This window comes from Crocodylus siamensis, chromosome 4 (assembly GCF_052110815.1).
Source record: "Crocodylus siamensis isolate JL-2025a chromosome 4, ASM5211081v1, whole genome shotgun sequence".
NCBI classification, from domain to species: Eukaryota; Metazoa; Chordata; order Crocodylia; family Crocodylidae; genus Crocodylus; species Crocodylus siamensis.
In genome coordinates this window covers 190,611,973-190,630,120 of record NC_143398.1, presented here as the reverse complement: position 1 = coordinate 190,630,120, position 18,148 = coordinate 190,611,973, and the positions used below count along the sequence as shown (strand labels likewise).

Below are 18,148 nucleotides of genomic sequence, written 5' to 3'. Positions count from 1 at the left end.
GCACATTAATTAAATGCACATACAGGGGGAAAAAAAAGCATTCCTCCCAATTAAATTAAATTAGGGATAAAGATCAGAACAAAGCAGTAGGACACAAAGGACAAGATTCTCAAGAGTGAGAAGTTTAGTCTGGTGTTACTGATCTCATAGGGCTCATATTGTTTACAGTCCAATGCCCGCATGAGCTAAAGATAGATTCTGGTTTTATTTTTCAAAGATAGCAGATAGATTTTCACTAATGGCTTCACATGAAGAATGGTTTTGTTTGCCATTTTGAGGAGAAAAACAAGGCTGTTATGGTCTGAAGAGGCTGCTCTAGCTCCTGTTCAAGTCAGTGAGAAAACTTACATTGACTTAAATAATGCTGGGTGGAATAAGTAAGATTGCAGTGCTAATTATAAAAACAACTGTAGATTGCCTGGACTGTTCCTAGGAGAACAAGCTGCCACGTGTCAGCACACGGTTTTGCATTTCTGGAGGCCTTTACAATCCCCAAATCAATGTTCCAGGGTAAAAATCTCTGCCTCCAGCAGGCTTAGATTTTTCTTCTGTTGTAAGGATGAGGTAGCAGGTAGATAAAAATGAAAGACATTGTTTTGGCTTAAAATTAAAATTCTACTCCACATAATATCTCCTGGTTACCTGACTATGGCTGGTAATTTTAAACAGCAGCTACCCTACAGCCAGCTCCAGATGGGGAAGGGGTATTTCCTGGTATCTGTACAGCAAGAGCTTAAGCCTATTAATGGGAAGGGGAATCATTGCAAGTAGGACTGCAGTGAGAGTGGTAGGAGAATGCTGCTTGTAGTAAGGAAGATCCCTTGAAGTTTCTTGCAGAAATTGTGTATATTTTGGTAGTGCCCAGAAATACAATGGTTTGTTACAAGGCAGAAATATGAGTTGTGGTCAACAGGTGCCTTAACATTGGTTGTGGTATTTCATAGACATTAGGAGTGGGAGGGACCTTAGAAGTTCATTGAGTTCAGCCCCCTACCCAAAGGGCAGGAAGTCAGCTGGGGTCATAGGATCCCAGCAAGATAAGCATCCAATTTACTCTTGAAGGTGTTCAATGTAGGTGCTTGAACCACCTCCGAAGGCAGGCTGTTTCAGACCTTGGGGGCTCGGACAGTAAAGAAATTCTTCCTTATGTCCAGCCTGAAACGGTCTTGCAGTAGTTTATGACCATTTGACCTTGTCATCCCTTGGGGTGCTCTGGTGAACAAACATTCCCCCAGGTACTGGTGGTCACCCTTGATAAACTTATAGGTGGCCATCAGATATAATATTCACTTTATTTCATATGCAAGAACTGACTCCCTCTATGAAATGAGAATTTGAGACCTAAAGACAATTTCATTGCGAAATTTAACTTTTTCTTAGGATTAGTATAGAAAAAAAACAAAAAACAAAACAAAAAACAACTTATGTCTCCTACAATCCTTAACTGTTTTCCCAGGTGACAAAAGCCTAACTGTCCCCTACCCAGATGTAAGAATGCCTGCTTCTGCCTTGAGGGAGTTTCACATTATAGATACTTAATACACTGAATATTCAACATGCGAAATAAAGTGAATGTTGTATCAGAATGTACAACATCAGGACTATTTGGCTTTTAGTCACTGTCATACTGAATTAATTAAAAACCTCATTTTCTAAACTGTTCTGAAATTGCTACTGAATCTCCAGTCTACTGTACCACACAATCCTGGGCAAGGTGGGTAAATCTTGTGAAGGAACACAGGGCCTGGATGGATCTCTCTTCTGACTGCGTAGCAAGTATGCAAGCTACTTGAGATATTGTGCAAATAATGCAGTAGAGAGGCCCATAACTTCTAAGCTGAATATGCTGAACACATCTGTAAAGAAAGAGAAGCAACTTAGTCTGAGTAAGCAACTTAAAATCAGTCACAAAAAGCTTGGGAAAGAAGCAGTTTTATAGCATGTTAGAAAGGTACAGGCATTGAAGGGCTAAGCACTTATATTTTCATAGAGTGACATGGTATTGGGAATACCATGGCTGCTATTTTTTAATTCAGCATTGGATTCTGGTATCAGAATTCTTGGGTAACATTAAAAATAAGAGGTTGAGAGGAGAGTCGGGATCATGCTTTGAAATAAACCTTCCTAATACCCAACAATTACATCCTCAACTAACAAAAAGAATATGCCCATTTCAGTTTGCAAAGAGGAGATTCAGATCTCTCAGCATCAGACCTACCACAAGATCAAGAAAGCTGTGCCAGTTTAGTTGCATATTATCTGCCTGAAGAGAAGAACTATAAGTCCTGGTCTATTAATTGGCATGGAAATTTTCTTTTCCATGATCTACCCATATACTCTATTTATTTGGCTTTACGTAAAGTAAAATGCACAAAAAAGGGAACATAATTCTAGACCTCCATGAAACCTGATGTCTTATATTTGGATATCAAGTACTGTGAACACAGCTTTTTACTTGGAACTCAAATCCATATACTGTGTTTAAAAAGGAACAAGTAAGCCTAGATTGAAAGTAAAGGCAATTGGATATCCCCAATTTCCTCTTAAGGGGCAACTCATTCTGGGAGAGCAGTTTATATTCAGAACATTTTAAAAATATTAAATACTATGATGATAAGAAAAAGCCTTTTAAAAGGCAAATGATATTCCAGGCCTTAGAATTTGTTGTCATAATACGCACCACAGTGTCAATTTCTGCAGGGCTCACAATTCGAGAGACCTCATCAAATTCCTCCGGAGACATGGGTAACAGGTTTTCTGTTGTCTGGAGTCGGGAAGGGTGACTAGAATAGAAAGAAGAGAAGTGACAAACTTTCACTGGGTTAACATTAATTCTAATCAATTAGCAGCACCAGTAAACTATCATTTCCCATGTCAAACTCTTCTATTTACCCGAATTTCATTTCTAAGCATGATGCCCCTTGTATAAAGGGGTCTCTCGTTCATTTTAAAAAACATATAGGTGTTACAGGAATGGGTCATCCAGTAAAATTATGAAGACCTCACTTGGCCGTTACTGCAGTTATACTCACTACACAGGTGAGCTGTAGGTTGCCAAACTTCTGCAATAGATTCTACTAGCACAGAATTAGTGCACATGCCTGTGCACAGTACTAATAAAGTCTTCAGGTAAGTATTGACACTTGCACTTTTGGAACTCTAGACAATGACTGACTATTAGAGCAAGAATTTTTCCCAAATGAGGTCCTTCTACTAAGAATGCCCAGCTGCCACCACTTAACTGCACGCTGAGACAGCATGTTTTACTCTGCAAAACAAGTGGTGCTTTACAGCCAGTACTAGTACACCATTATCTTCTAAAGTCAAGATATGACCTGAGTAGTTAATTTTCACATACATTCAAATACGGAAGCGACCGTAAATATACTGCAAAGGCTTCCACACTGTTGGCTACTATATAGTTGCCTTCTTAATTGTACATGGACAAAATTTGGTGTTTTTCTATCTGTTGGGCTTAGAAAACTGTGTGGAGGGGGTGAGAGCAATTCATATGCATTTCTTAACACTTAAAATATACTGATCGACTGTGGAAAATGCAATCAGTTTTTTGGAAATCCAATGCTTCTATGTTAACTTACACTTCGGAAACAGAAATTAATTCAGTCTTTATGTATCCATGTCCTCTGGGGCCATCCAAATCCATAGGCTCTGAAGCTAAAAAAAACAAACAAACAAAAACCCCCCAAACAAATAAAAATCTCACTTTCGCAGGTTTTTCACATCATGAAAGAACATTATGAATTAAAGAACTAGAACAAAAAACCCAAATATTATTTTTTTCAGTCACTATTAATAATGATTACAAGTGCCAGAACTAAAAGATAAGGAGACAGACTTTCTCTGCGTTTCCAGTTGGCTTTCATTGTGCATCTGACAGCACCCAAGTCAGCAAACAGTAAGGACAAGACAAAAAAGCATGGCCCTGATTCTTTCAGCCCACTACTACTTCCTCTGAGCAGCTACTGAAGTCGCAGCAGCTCCATACAAGTGCTAGCTTCATATGTCTGAGGCTAACTGCAGTCCACAGCTTATAATTACAGGATCATGGCAAAATATTACTGAGTCACAGACAGTTGCATGACCTGAAGCCAACAATTGCCCATATCAATTTATTGGATTTTATGTTAATAGACAGGGCCTTTTAAACCACGTCTGGTTTAAAACTCCAAAGGTAAAGTTCAATCATTTAACTGCATGGCAGAACTTATCTGATACACCAGTGCTTCAATGACAAATGTGTCAATACTTCAGGATTCTAATGAAAACAAGAAATTGATATCACTTACTCTCCTTGGGTCTGGAGTAGTATTTCCCAAAGGCGTTGTCTTTGGGAATATTTGGGTAGAGAAATCTCAGTGGATTTTCAGGAATGTTTTCAGCTGCCATCACTTTGTAATTCCGAATTATATCAGGAAATGTAACAGCTGAGAGCTCCTTCTTGGTATAAGGTTCTACTGAATGGAACTGAGGTTCTAGAGAAAAAGGAAGAAGGTGGATTCTACAGATGTTCCAAAAATATAATGTAAGATGCAAAGAAAAGGCACAGCTAAGCTTGCATATTTGGAGAACCTCAACTGAAGGAAGAGCCTTTTGGAATTAAACTGATTTGCCAGATTTGCAATTTTTTGTTTTCCAAGCAAGTAGAGCTTTAGGAAGGAAAGAATAAAACAAAAATGTAAGTAATAAACTTCCTTCCACATGTTTAGTCCCAGCTTGTGTTAGCTTATCTTCAGCCCTGGAAAGGGATTGTAATCAATCACACTGATTAATTAAACTGCACTGAAATTCACCACAGGGGTGGCTCTTCTCTGCCTTTTCCGATAACATGCCATTCACATCACTTAACGTATTGCATTATTTGACCCAAACACTCCCAAGTGTTGTTAAGGAGGGGACCCACTGGGAAGTTTAAAGTTCTGGCTGGCTAAGCTGAGGAGGGGAAGGTGCTGGGGCAGGAACACTTAGCAAATTCTTCTACCAGCTGTTTATAGTTGTTGGCCTCAGTCAAGAGCTGTAACTCTTGCTTCCTACCTGAAGGGTCTGAACTATCCTACAGTATACAGGAGGATACAGAGAAACTTCTTTTTGTATTTAATGAAGATCCTGACTTGTCTGGGCTCCCTCCTTGGTTGGTGGATTTGTGAGTGAGGAGGAGAGTCAGAGTTTGGTTAGGCAGGCTGCTGGGCTGAGCTGCATAGCATCTTTTTCTTCACTCTGCTAGAAGACAGGTATTGAGGGTTGCTAGTGAAGCGTGGAAAATTAGGTGGTCAGCCTGAGGAAAAAAGAATATGGTGGGGGATAGGAAATAGGACCCTGGGAGAAGAGGCTACAGATTTTCTATGGATAAAGATGGAATGTTCAGCAGAAGATAAAATCGGAGGTAAGCCAGTCCAAGAGTCTGGAGGGAGGTCCAATGTGCATGTTGGGAAGAAAGCAGTGTGTAGTGGGATGAGGATAGTATTGGAGAAGCTGTAAGTCCCTGCTGACGTATGAAAGCAGTGGACTTTGGGGTAGGTATATCAGCTATTCTGGTTAAGGCATGTTCAGCATGCATTAGCTATGGCTTATTATAGGAACTTGCAATCTGCATGACCAGGTGATGGATCTTATGTGCTGTCAGGGTCTGCCTATGTGAAGAAGGCACAAGACTTAAGAATTTTTAACTTGAATGTGTTACCTACATTGTAAAACCAAAATCAATCTCTGTACTCACCATTTGGGGATCCTTCTACCCATGTAAAAGTGATAGCTCCTTCTCTGCTACTTTCACTAAATCTCAGTAAAAATGTCCCTGGCCTCTGGTCCTTTAACAGTGCACGCTCCCTTTCCTTACTGATAAAGCCCATGATGCAGCTGTGGTATTGAAAAGAAAAACATTATAAAAACATGGAAATGAAGAATTTTGAAGTATATCTCATAACTAAGAGTGGAATCTGTCCAACTGGTTTATTAATAGCTTGTTATGCAGTTCTTTAACAAGACCAACAATATAAAACTGTAGGAAACAATTTTTGTGGTGCTGGAAAACACATTGCCCATGTTCTTCCAGCAGATCAAAAGTGAAAGTGCTAAAGACCTTTCTAAAACAGTGAAATACAACCTCTCCCAAAATAAGCTTTTTATTCAAGTAGGAGGTCAAAATTACTCTGAGCCCTTTCTCTTTCTTCATACAAATACCCATCTAAAGAAAGTTAGAATCTAGCAAAAATACTTCTTGTCTGTAAATATACAGCTATTTTGGATGCTCTTGGTTACTCTGACAAAGGTATCTCTGATTACAACTTTCAATCACTTGTTTGGCAACTTTCAACTTGATCTATGAAAAAAGCTATTTCAGGTCTTACTATATTGATTATAGGTGCTATGCACATGCAATTAGAATTAATCAGCTTAAAAAAAACAAACATTTAATGTTTGGCAATCTAATTTATACCTTCTCATCAGTCCAAGTGGTTACTATCTCATTCCTTAAGAAACTTTGTTATTGGGTTTCCTAAAAATGCTAGTAAACATTTTTAAACCCTGTGGCTGGTGTTCCAAACCTATATTTCTTTTCTTGTAAACCTTTTGTTACCAGACTGTGCTCAGGTTAAATGGAAACAAAGGTCCTTTAATTTGCATTGTACTTAAAGAGCTGAGCAGAGATGGAAACGGAGGACTGGGAGGACATAAAATGCTGTTTAAGAGCCAGATATCTACAAACTGCTTTTCTTTATAATTGTACTGAAATAGAACTCCACATTCAAAAGATAAAAACTCAAGTCAGCAGCAACATTTTATGAATTTTAAAGGGGCAAAGACTTTATCCAACGTACTTAATTTTATATTTTCACTTTTGGGGGGGGCGGTGAGGGAGCTGAGCCATATGGCTACATCTTAAAAAATCAAAAACAACCCCCCCCCAAAAAAAACCCCTCTGCATCTAGCAGTTCCTATTATTATAGCTAAGTAGGAACTGAACAGCTAAGAAAATCTGGACCCATTAGTGGATGTGGATCATCAGTCTGAATATCTGTAGCAGAGCAGAGTTGAGATGTCAGCCATGTTCAGTGTGAGCATTTGAATGGGTAATTTTGAGGGAAGCTGCCAGAGCTGTGTATAGTATTAGACAGAAAACAGAGATGAGAACATGTAAAACTTGACTCTGTTCCTGTAAATTCTGGGCCTTATTCAACGAGGTACTGAAGTATTGACCTATTTTGAAATGCATGGAAAATACTGTTACTTATGTGCTTAAGCATTCTATTCAATCAAAGCTCAGATCCATGAAGTTCCTGACTCTTGCTTATTAGATCTGTAAAGCAGTATTCCCTTGCAAAAAGGTGCCACCCCAAAATAACTATCTAACGTGGGAAGAACATTTTTTGGCACAATCAATAAATAACTAGTGAAAGCAAGGACAGTTTCAAAATGTTCCTACTTTACTATTTTAGATCATGAAGATCCCAAAATAAAACTATGAGCTGTTTGCAAGACTCTAAAAATAAGGCTGACTTTGAACTGTCAGCTGAAATACAGGATTAAGACCTCATTTTAGCTTGCTTCAGGCAGTGGGCATTTTTTATTATTGAAATGACTACATATGTGACATTAGCACCAGTGGAATCCAAGGTTTACTAAACCAGTATAAAAAGGAGAATGGAACTGGTTTTCAGCTTTATTAAAAAGAGCTTGAAAAAGAGCTTTATTACTTAATATTTTAATCATTTAATCGGTGAAGATTAGTCTTTGGAGTTGGACTCCACGTCACTGAATTCTCAGAATATCAATAAATTCAGCTGCTGCTACCTACAGGTAGCCCATAAATGCAAAATTTTCAGATGCAGGGAAATGATGCAAGACAAGGGTTATCAACTGGGGATATGCGGCTGGTTGGCGGTGGGGGAGAGTTTGCACATGGCTGCAGCTGCCGTGGCCACCCACCAACCCACGCTGCCGCCACTCTGCATCTAACCGCATGCCACCCCATCCACCCTGTTGCACACCTGGCCACCGGGGGTACACTTATTAAAAAGAGTTGACAACCTCTGTTGTAAGAGATCCCCTCCAGCTTGTGTAAGCAAACAGTTCTGTTTCTGGCTGTGATAAAAGTTCACAGTGCAAAGAACTGAACAGATAATGCTATTTTACTTGATGTGAAATTATTCTGTCCTTTGCCACTGGAGGCAATAAAATGCATTCAGTCACTGAATTTTCATGTAACTCTGCTTCAGCTAACATGCAAAGGGTCCATCTGTCTCCTGAGTGGGTTTGAGAACTAGCCCACTTGCCCAGTTTGAGTCCCACTTATTTTGAGCATAAATGTGTCCATAGGTTTGTGACATCACCTAACAATTTTCATTAACTCCATTTCAGATTCTTACCCATCGTTCCAGAGGCAGAGAAGGTGCTTCTTAATAAGTTCAAGGATTCCCTCAATCCACAACCAGAAGGGAAAATTTTTATCACTTATATTTTCCTGAAATACAAGACCCAAATAACTTATAACCAGAATTGACTGAGCTGCAATCTTCATGCCCACATCCTGATGCAGTTCCTACTACCTCTCTCTTTCCACATTTTTCCTTTCTGTTCTTCCCCCACCTTAACACATTTGTTCTCTTTACACACTTTACAATTCATTTATCTTTTTTTTTTCTCACTGCTCTTGCTTTTTTTCTGTTTCCTTCTCTTCCTTTCCCCTCATTCCAAATACCTCAAGCTTCCCTGTACGGTAGGAGGAGAGATGCTGCTGGGGATGAGGAGCATGCAATAGTGCTATCTAAAGCTGATCTGCATGGCATGGGAACAGGAGATAGTTTGAACTGGCCAGGTGGTGCCTGAGCCTGCCACCCCTACAGGAAGCTATGTTGCAGTTAATCTTCACTGCAGAGTTATGACAGAAGTTCTTGGTTGTGCCCCTCATGCAGCCCCCATCAAAACACAGCCAATCACTGACTCAACACTGGTGCTTTTCACACAGGTAGCAGGTCTTTCTGGAGGGGGAACAGATTAGACCACAAGTCTGCTTTAATTTGGGTTAGTAACCAGCCCTGGTGACAGTGCTGACAAGCTAGTCAGCTAGGGCACCTTCTTATCATGCTCTGGGCTTTTTTTTTGTCCTCTACCTACTTCCTTCTTGGGGACCAGAAATCAACTATCAGTTTAAGTGTCAGTGTGCTTTGTTTAAACCCTAAAGTACAGAAAGGATTTTAAAGAACTCTTATTTACCTTTTATAGATACAGTGGCAATTGGATGGTTGGGGATTGTAGAGGGCAGGAAAAGAAATCCAGGATCTTGTTGTTTTTTTGTTTGTTTTTTTGTCCCGCCCCAAATCTACTAGGATCCTCTCAACTACTCTGCTGTGGCCCTCCCGAGGTCTGGGAAGCAATTTGTAGTGTGCACCACTAATCTGTTCCTGTCCACTTAACACTTTTCATGACAAGTAAACTGGAGAATTTCACTCATTTAACTACTGAGCTTTCTCATGTGAGGATTGACAGAGTGCTGGAATAAAAGCCAGTAACAGCAGATTAACAGGCTATGATGCACACATTCAATGTAATATAAAAGTACAAAAATGCCTATTCTGTGCTGTAGATCAGTGGTTCTCAACCTCTTTTGTACCAAGACCCATTTGTAAACACTGGCCAATCCCAACCCAGTGCCCCTCACTCCAAACCTGTTATCCCCCACCCCCAGATCCCAGTGCCCCCTGGGATGGGTGTGGGGGAAAGGGAGTGTGTATGGAGCATGGGCAGGGGGGGTGCTCATGCAGCCCCTGGCAAGCTGAAACTCTGCCAGCCTGCAAGGGAAAAACCATGGTTTCCTACATTTTTCTTCCTTAAAGGAGAAACCACTTTTAAAGTTTGTTCATGACTATTTCATATAGTCTTGTGAGACAGAGGTTGAGAAACACTGCTCTAGATACCTCCTATGGAAACAGATACAGTCTGTTTAAAAGGTGTACACAGATTAGCAGTGCAATTTCTCTTCATGTGGCTTATGAGCCAACTGTAACTTAAAATATTACCCTGTTACCTAAGCATTAGCCTGCTTAGCACTCCAACTCAAAGAAACTATCACCCTAAGGAATTCTTAAATGAGCAAAGAAACTGTTTTTGTCTTCACTAGTTAACTTGGTGAACACATTTCCTACCTTGCAAAATTTGGTCCAAGGAATGTAGCCATCAAGGGAGCTTCCACTTGTTGGACCTAAACAACATAGAAAATGGATTTTACCCAACAGTGTTGATACTCAAAAGTAACAATTAAGTTCAAGATTAAGTGAAGGTGAAGCAAACATGGAAATACATGTATTTCTAAATATCTGGCTGAGTATCTGATGAGTAGAGAGAGAAGGATTTGTCCCATTATTTCTGTTTTCTCACAAATAATACTGGGCCTAAATCTCTAAAACGCTAACACTGTAGCATCCTTGGTCACACAGAAAACACGTCGTAGTCACAAATCTCAGATCTCCTGACTTCCAAGCTTGGTATAAACTACATGATTCTTTATTAGAATCATGTAAACCTTGTTTCAAAAAATTTCTGTCTTTTAGAAATTACTCTAAATTATGGCAAAGGGATCTCAAGGGTACTCTGCTTACTGGTTGCCTATCCTCTGCAAACTATATATAAAAACCAAGTCATCCTTTATCTTTATGGTACAGACCTTGTTAATTAAACAAATATTTAATTAAACAAGCATTCATCCAGTTTTAAGTACAGCATCTGAAAAAGGATTAGGGAATTGGACTAATCTTCTCATTGCTTAAGTGAGGGGGAAATACAGAAAGTGAACAGTTAAGGACACTTGTTAGAAAGCTGCTTTATTCTGTGTAGACCTTCTTTGTCCAGCACCCCCTATGTTCCTCCTGGAAACAAACAGGTGTGGGTGGAACTGTCCCATCTACTTAAGTTCCTGGGAGGAGCGTAAGGGGGTGGCATATCCTGAGGCAACTCCTGCCTGCTTTAGGCTGATTAGAGTGCCCTAATCCAGGGGGAGTATGTGTACATGGCACAGTCCTTCCCAGGCTGGCTGGCTGTGCAGCAAGCATGGGCAATTTCAGTTGGAGGCAGCAGAAGCCAGCTGAGAAGCTTTGAGTTGAACTCAGGCACAACCAACACTGATTCTCAGCTAGGGTGTTACCACAATCAAAAAAGGTGGCAGTGGTGGGATGCTGTGATCCTAAAAAGAATAAGAACCACTAGTTTAGCTATTAAAGTCTAGCACAAAATAGTGGTGGGTGGATAAGTTTGACTGTAATGCATTTATGGCTGATACCTGCAAAAAGAATTAAAAATTAAACATCCAACATGATTCTGAGTTGTTAAAAAAAACCTGGACTTTCTTCATGAAAAAGGGCACTTCTTAATATCATAGTAGTGTGAAAGTTCATTCCATTTGTTGCCCAGCAGTAAGAAATACCTAGCTCCAACAGTGAAAGAAATAATCTAGTTACTTAATGTAACTAAGAGGAAAGAACATACAGTTTATAAATAATAGGAAATACTGTCTGATGACCATACCAAGTAGTTTCTCCCCCAGCATGCTCAACTGATCTGCGTTAAGTCCCCGTTTTGTTACAGATGAAAACTGCCAACTCAGAACTTCAGAAAGCTGAGACCATCTTGCACAAGCTGGATTCAGAAAGAAGGACAAGGTCTATGGCAAAACAAGGCAAAACAAATGCAGAGTATTAACACAAATGCAATTTACCCTGACAGTACCTTCTTATAAAAGGTACTGAATCTGCATAAATGAATATGAAGTTTGAAAATAAAACAACTTATATATATATAAAAAATAGTTTTTGCTAGCCAAGGAAAAGCAGTTTGCAATGATTAAATCTCCTCCAAGGAAGAGCAAGGTATGGGTTTAATATTACAGAATAAAACCCTAATGTTACTTGGGTAGAGTGGATTTTATTTCTGAATAGGTAATTTATATAGGAAGGAAAAGAAACAAAGAATTGAAAATACAGGTAGAAAATGTGACAACAGAAAGGATCATGCAAAATTTTCTGCCTTGTAACAAGTCAAAAACCAATACAAAAATCCCTGGTCTGAAAATAAGTGAACCTCTGAGTAAGATACGATTCTATAAAATATTGTACATTTCCACAAAAAGACAACCATTGAAATTATGCAATAGGCTTAATACAGTCATTCAAAGAATCTTCAAATTTTCTCTTACGTCTAGGCCCTTAAATAAAAAGAAGTGCTTTATATGTACCTTGGTTTCATTAGTCAGCATGTTGTACCACAAAATAGAAGCCCATCCACTTGGAAGCTGGCTCACGTTTGAAATCACAACAATAGGAAGGGATGCGGTCTAAAAACAGAGACACTTCTTTCAAATAATGTGGCATACAGCTCTACTCTTGAATATGTTACAGTGTAAACATCTACAGTAGCATACACAATAATGTAGTATCAGGAAAACATAAACAATAACATAGTATCAGGAAAAAACAAAACACCTCAAACCTGACTAGTATGAAGGACTGTAGTTAAGTGCTGGTGGAGACTACTAGAATTACATTTACAAAAAGTTTTCTTTGCTATTGCCTATTTTTGCATATAACCTTCCAAAACATTCCATCTTGGGTTGAAATTTATAGGAAGGACATTTGGCTTTCTTTGGAGATTCCCTGCAACTAAGCAACCTTCAGTTCTCAAAAGAAGGCAGCTGCATGATACCTTCTAATGCTATGCTGTGGAGCTGATTTGGTCCAAATGGGTTTTTAAGATCCAGTCTTCAATGCTAGGATTGGAAAGACTCCAAAATGTGAAGTACTATCACTCTAAGCAGTGAACTTGCTAAAGACTGTCAATATAGCTAGAAAACAAACTCATGAAAAAAATACTTACTGCTTTAACATTATTTGGAATCTCTGTGCAAGTGAGGTACTAAGAACTGATTTAGTCTCATCTAACAGATAACCATACCTCTAGATCTACTACCAATCCAGGCTGACATAGCTGAGTCTCAAAGCTCAGGGAATGAAGTTCTTCTGTTACAATGAGAGGCCCCTTTAAAAAAAAAGGTTAATTAAGCTACTAGGCTCTGTAGCAATGCTCATTATCATACTTGATACTGTACAGAAAACAATTTGGTAAATTTTCTCATTTCCCTAATATTGGATAATTATGAAATTGCTGTCGGTGTTAGTCCAAAGAATGTTTCAGTCTTTATTTGCTAATAATATAAAAGTTCTAAGTTTGTCTTCCAAATGTTTACATGAACACTTCTAGCAATTAACACAGGCTTCATTAGGTGGGAATTAGGAGTTACTGTGTCCTTCTCGGATGGCTTCCTGACACAAATGCATCTTATTCCCACAAACATTGCCTTCCCCCCTCACTGGCTTAAAAGGACATTTTAGCTTAGAAATGCACAGAAAATGGAGGGCAAGGGGCAGTTTATGGCTGTTCTAGCAGGATATCTCAGGGAAATGTCCTTGTTGTTTTGGGTACTATGGTAAAACAAGGTGCTCTTGTCATATAATCAAAACCAAGAGTGCTCAACCTCTGGCCTGCAGGCCAAATGGGGTCTGCAGAACCTTGGCATCTGGCCTGCAGAGCTCCTTACAGGTAAGGATATTGGGTGAGGGCAGGCAGGGGAGCAGTGGCTATTAATGCTACCACCTTCCTCTGCTGCCAAATTCCCAAACCCTAAGCCCTGCAGTGGGTTGGAGCCAAGTCACAACCTCTTCCCTGTGTGGTTGGGTTGGGGCTGAGCCACACCTCCTCCCCTCCTCAACCCTCTCATGGGCTGGGTTGGGGCTGTGTCAAGCCCCCTTCCCCTCATAGGACCCAGTTAGGGCTGAGCTGCTACCTCCCCACCTCCCTCCGCATGACTGAATAGGGTCCCACTGAGCCCACCCTAGGCACTGGATCAGGACCATCAGCTGGATCAGGCCTGTGGATGGACTGGACCCATCTGACCTGCTGGGCAAAAAGGTTGAGCACCACTGATCTAAACTTTAAAAATCAGTGCATTTTTTTACAGGTGACCTGCTCTGGCAAGATGTTCTTTAACTTGGCTCTACTCTACAATTCCATCTTCTAGAGATCATGTGGACAAAAGAGTGAAAACTCCCTTTCCACAGCTGACACTCAGCAGCCATAGGGGAATTCTGACATTTCCAGAAAGTCCCACTATGGTTACTAAGGTCTAAAGGGCACTCAGTATGGAGTCTCCCATGCCCTTCAGTTCACTTTCTGTGAATTTCTAGCTTGCGAGTCTTCCCTCGCAGGCTTCCCCCTGGGACTGGATGGTCTGGCCTATTAACAGGCATTTAATCTCTATCTTTATGTTATATCAAAATTACACCAAAAGAGACAAAGTTGGTGTTACTTACCTCATTAGTTCTGTTTCCTGCATTTTTTTGTTCTTTTAATTGCTGCAGACAAGAGAGATTTGCAAATAAATAACAGCTGCATTTGAAAAAGTGACTTGCAAATCAGAAGATAAAAACAAGTGAATGTATGTTTACATGAAATGAGTACTGTTTGCACAGTCCGTTCTACTTAACTGGTTATGAATCTGCTGCATTAGCATCTGATCCCACTTAGCTTCCAGTTGTGAAAGCCAGACAATCAGACCATAGACTGATTCTGTTTTACTACTGACTATATCTTTATTAAGCATTTGGCTTAGAAAAGTACAGCCTGAACAAATGCCGTACCATGCTGTTTTGCTATTATGACTGCGCAAGAGTCCTTCCTTAAAGGGACCACAGGCAAGCAAAACAGTCATTTATTAAGTTTATCCCATCTATTTAATAATGGCTTATAATTTTAGTGTGGAAGATAATTAGTCAAGGAGAATATCAGTAAACTTTGTACCATTGTCAGTGCCCTGGATATGCAGGGGGAAAGGATCCCAAAATTAATTAGGTTAAATGAGAATTTGATTCCTCTCCAGATGTGATGATACCAGCCTTCTCAAACCAGTATAACAATGCGGTTATTTCCTCTGCTAGATGTTTGAAGTGCTCTGTAAGAGCCCCTTCCCTAGACAATTCAACTGTTGACTTGGCTAGTGCTCCAAGAGCCCTCTGTAATCCAAGCTTTCTGTGGAACCATTTCAAAAGCTCTTCTCTGCCTCGCATATTCTGACCAACCATTACTGCAACAATCCTTGTTTCCTCATTTTAATCCCAGAAACTGCTACCTTACTACAATTCCTTAGAAGCACTTATTCTAGGCCATATGGGAGTAAAAGCTTTCCAGTCCAGTAATCATTGCTAAGATTATGAACCAACCTTGATTTCATTAAAGCTGGTGGGAAAACTCCGTATGTAGAATTCACCTGGCTATTTGATACCATTTAAGCAGGAGGCATTAACAATGAGTAAGCATGTAATCAGTGACTTCTGTACTTAAAGGAAGATCTGTGACAAACAATGACTTAGGACAGAACTGTCTAACTGGCACGTTGGGACCAGAAGTTAAGTCACAGCCCCCAGGCTTCTATGTAGCTTCCATTCCCCCACATTGCTTCCTCTTCTGGTTTCTGTTTTCTGCCCCCATCCAAAACAGCAGTGCCGCAGTGTGGGCAGGGGAGTGTGTGGGGTAGGGGTAGGGGAGTGGTGCCCATGCATCGTGCATGTCTAGGGGACCCCTGGCACTTAGAAGTTAGACAGCCTGATTTAACAGAGTAAAAAGGTCCCTTATGGTCATCTAAAATGCCAAGAGATGTGGGGAATTAATGTGTCCCTTACCAAATGTCTGAATTCTGCTGCTAGACTTCCATTGGTAGATTCTTCCATGTTCATTACTTTTGTATTTGTTCCCAAAATGTTAAATTTTCTGAATCTACGAAAAGAGCAGAAGAATTATGAGACTGCTCATTAAACTGTTACCCCTACTAAAAACAGAGAAATATGTGGATGTCACATACCCTTTCACTGTGTTCTTCTCATTCACATCTCTGCAAAAAGAGATTCAGAACTATTAAGTTTCAAAAATTAAATGTATGCACACATTTCTTTCCCCTTATGCTTGTAACTGATAGCAATAACTGAATTGTGAAAACACTTTGTGAAAAACATTAATGTGTCTTTCTTCCAAAGTTTTGTGAAACAAAAAAATACATAATCAGGTGTCACATTTGTTTAAGCAAAATGAATGCCAAATTAAAAATATATCATACTACACCAAATACTTTCCTAAAGCATAGGTTTTTCTAAGATATCTTTATAATGAAAGAAAGCCATTCATTGTACCATGCTGTTGGTAAACCATGTTACTGGACTGCTATACAGATAGCTAATGAGTTACTTGCATTCTAAGCAGTGTGAAGTGTTTGAAAATGAGGTTAGAACTTACTATTTCACTTGCATCGATTTTGCAAAGTCTTAGCTATGCAAAATCACTCGTGATTTTTATGAATTCTGTTTGGTATTTTTCTTAACACCCTAGGCCTCCTGAGTCAAGTTATTATGTATGAATCTCAGCTTTCCTTTTAAGTTCATTTCTAGCCCTCATGACTGTGCAGGAAAGCCTTGAACACCTTGTAAACAGCTAGAAAGAGGGTAAGAATTCAAATTTGTAAAAATCATGGTTTGTAAGATTCATAGATTGTAAGGCTAAAAGGGATCTCGGAAGATTATCAGATCCAGCCCCCTGCACCAGGCAGGAAAGACAACTAGGGTCAAGTGACCCCAGCAAGATGACTATCCAGTCTCCTCTTGAAGATTTCCAGGGTAGGCGATTGCACAACTTCCTGATTTTTTGGGTATGATTTCTGAATATTTGGAGTTGGACAAAGTATTCAATTATTTCAAATAGGGTTTGTCCAGTTAAATGGGTCTAAAAGTTAAATGTGGGGAATTTTTCACATCTAGATAAATCAAAAAGTTTTTTCTTAAAAGTTCATTCTTGTATATTCTCCCAAAAAGAATGCCTCATCTCCTAAAGTTGAGAAATAGAAGTATAGGGGGAAAACACCATGGTTGCATCCAAATGAGTGGCTGTGCGATATTCAGGCATTTCTTGCACTGCTACTTTGCAGTGGGGGGGGTTATTTTGGGGGGGTTTTTTGGAGCCCTGGAGACCCAGGAGTCAAAAAAAACCTACACAGAAAAAAATCAGGACATGTGGAGCTACATGGCTGAAGCTTCCCTGGCCCCCAGGTAAGGCTACTGGGGCCAGCACAGTTGCTGGTCCCAGCTTCCCTTACCTCACCCCAGGTAACCTCCTGAGCACCAGAGGGTACATGTTAAGAATATCTATTTCTTCTTTCATCTATTGGGACTACAAACATATGCAAGATCTGAAAAAATATGCAACATACTTATCAAATAAGACTTTCACTTTCAAATTATAATTCAGCTCCTGTAGTTTCACCAGCAGTCTGGAAAGAAATAAATACAAATGATTGATTGTAATTGCAGATCAGAGCTTCTCTTTACATTGATAATGAAAAGAACACAGACTTATCTCGCATGTAGTGCTATCTAAAGATATCCAAGGCAACTCTCAATGAAACAGTATAGATGTACTGTAAGTGAACCTAGGCTAAATTAATGTGGCCATGCTGCTTCCAGATCATTCAGAGCTAGCCTGTGTATCCAAACTTGATATTATACTGTACACTGCAGGCCCAGCCAAAGAGGCTTTTTAATCTACAGCTTCCTTTTGACGTCAATGAGCCAAACGTGACCAATCTCTGACTTGATTTGCTTTCCTCCCCTGAAATTACTTTTCATGTGCAAGTGCAATACCACTTCCATTTGAAGTCAACAGAATTTTTCCAATAACTTCAACAGAAGCATGAAAGTGATTCTGAAAGACTGAATACTGTCCATCAAGAAGTTGTCTTCAAATATGGTTCTAGGTTGTTTTTTTTTTGCTTTCTGCTTTGAATAGCAAAGCGCCTGCCCCTAGACTCTAAAAGCCCTACAAATAATATGCAATTACTTAATATGTAGTTTGCAAATCAAACCCCACCTGCCAAGCAGGAGCTTGGAATCCAATTCTAGTGCACTATATGTTGGCAGTTTCACCATCTACCTAATGCTGAAACCCAAGGTGAGGTGAAACCAGAGGGCCTGGCACAGAAAGGGATCTATGCCTTGACTCCTCATAAAGAATATTTCCCCAGTCTCTGCTCCCTTTGGCATCAGCTTCT

The 18,148-nt window shown here is 39.7% G+C and overlaps 1 protein-coding gene across 1 annotated transcript in view; it reads right to left on the bottom strand.

Moving 5' to 3' along the window:
• Nucleotides 1-1,278: 1,278 nt before the first annotated feature.
• The window catches only part of STAT1 (signal transducer and activator of transcription 1), a 40,302-nt gene continuing 23,432 nt past the window's right edge, over nucleotides 1,279-18,148 (bottom strand). Inside the window, exons 11-24 of the mRNA XM_090045225.1 lie at nucleotides 17,312-17,371; nucleotides 15,917-15,946; nucleotides 15,738-15,831; nucleotides 14,373-14,414; nucleotides 12,958-13,041; nucleotides 12,242-12,340; nucleotides 11,536-11,671; nucleotides 10,161-10,216; nucleotides 8,385-8,479; nucleotides 5,735-5,874; nucleotides 4,308-4,493; nucleotides 3,600-3,675; nucleotides 2,681-2,783; nucleotides 1,279-1,856 (exon numbers count right to left, since the gene is read on the bottom strand). Coding sequence (XP_089901351.1) covers nucleotides 1,833-1,856; nucleotides 2,681-2,783; nucleotides 3,600-3,675; nucleotides 4,308-4,493; nucleotides 5,735-5,874; nucleotides 8,385-8,479; nucleotides 10,161-10,216; nucleotides 11,536-11,671; nucleotides 12,242-12,340; nucleotides 12,958-13,041; nucleotides 14,373-14,414; nucleotides 15,738-15,831; nucleotides 15,917-15,946; nucleotides 17,312-17,371 — 1,225 coding nt within the window. The 3' untranslated portion in view covers nucleotides 1,279-1,832. The remainder of the gene's footprint in view (nucleotides 1,857-2,680; nucleotides 2,784-3,599; nucleotides 3,676-4,307; nucleotides 4,494-5,734; nucleotides 5,875-8,384; nucleotides 8,480-10,160; nucleotides 10,217-11,535; nucleotides 11,672-12,241; nucleotides 12,341-12,957; nucleotides 13,042-14,372; nucleotides 14,415-15,737; nucleotides 15,832-15,916; nucleotides 15,947-17,311; nucleotides 17,372-18,148) is intronic.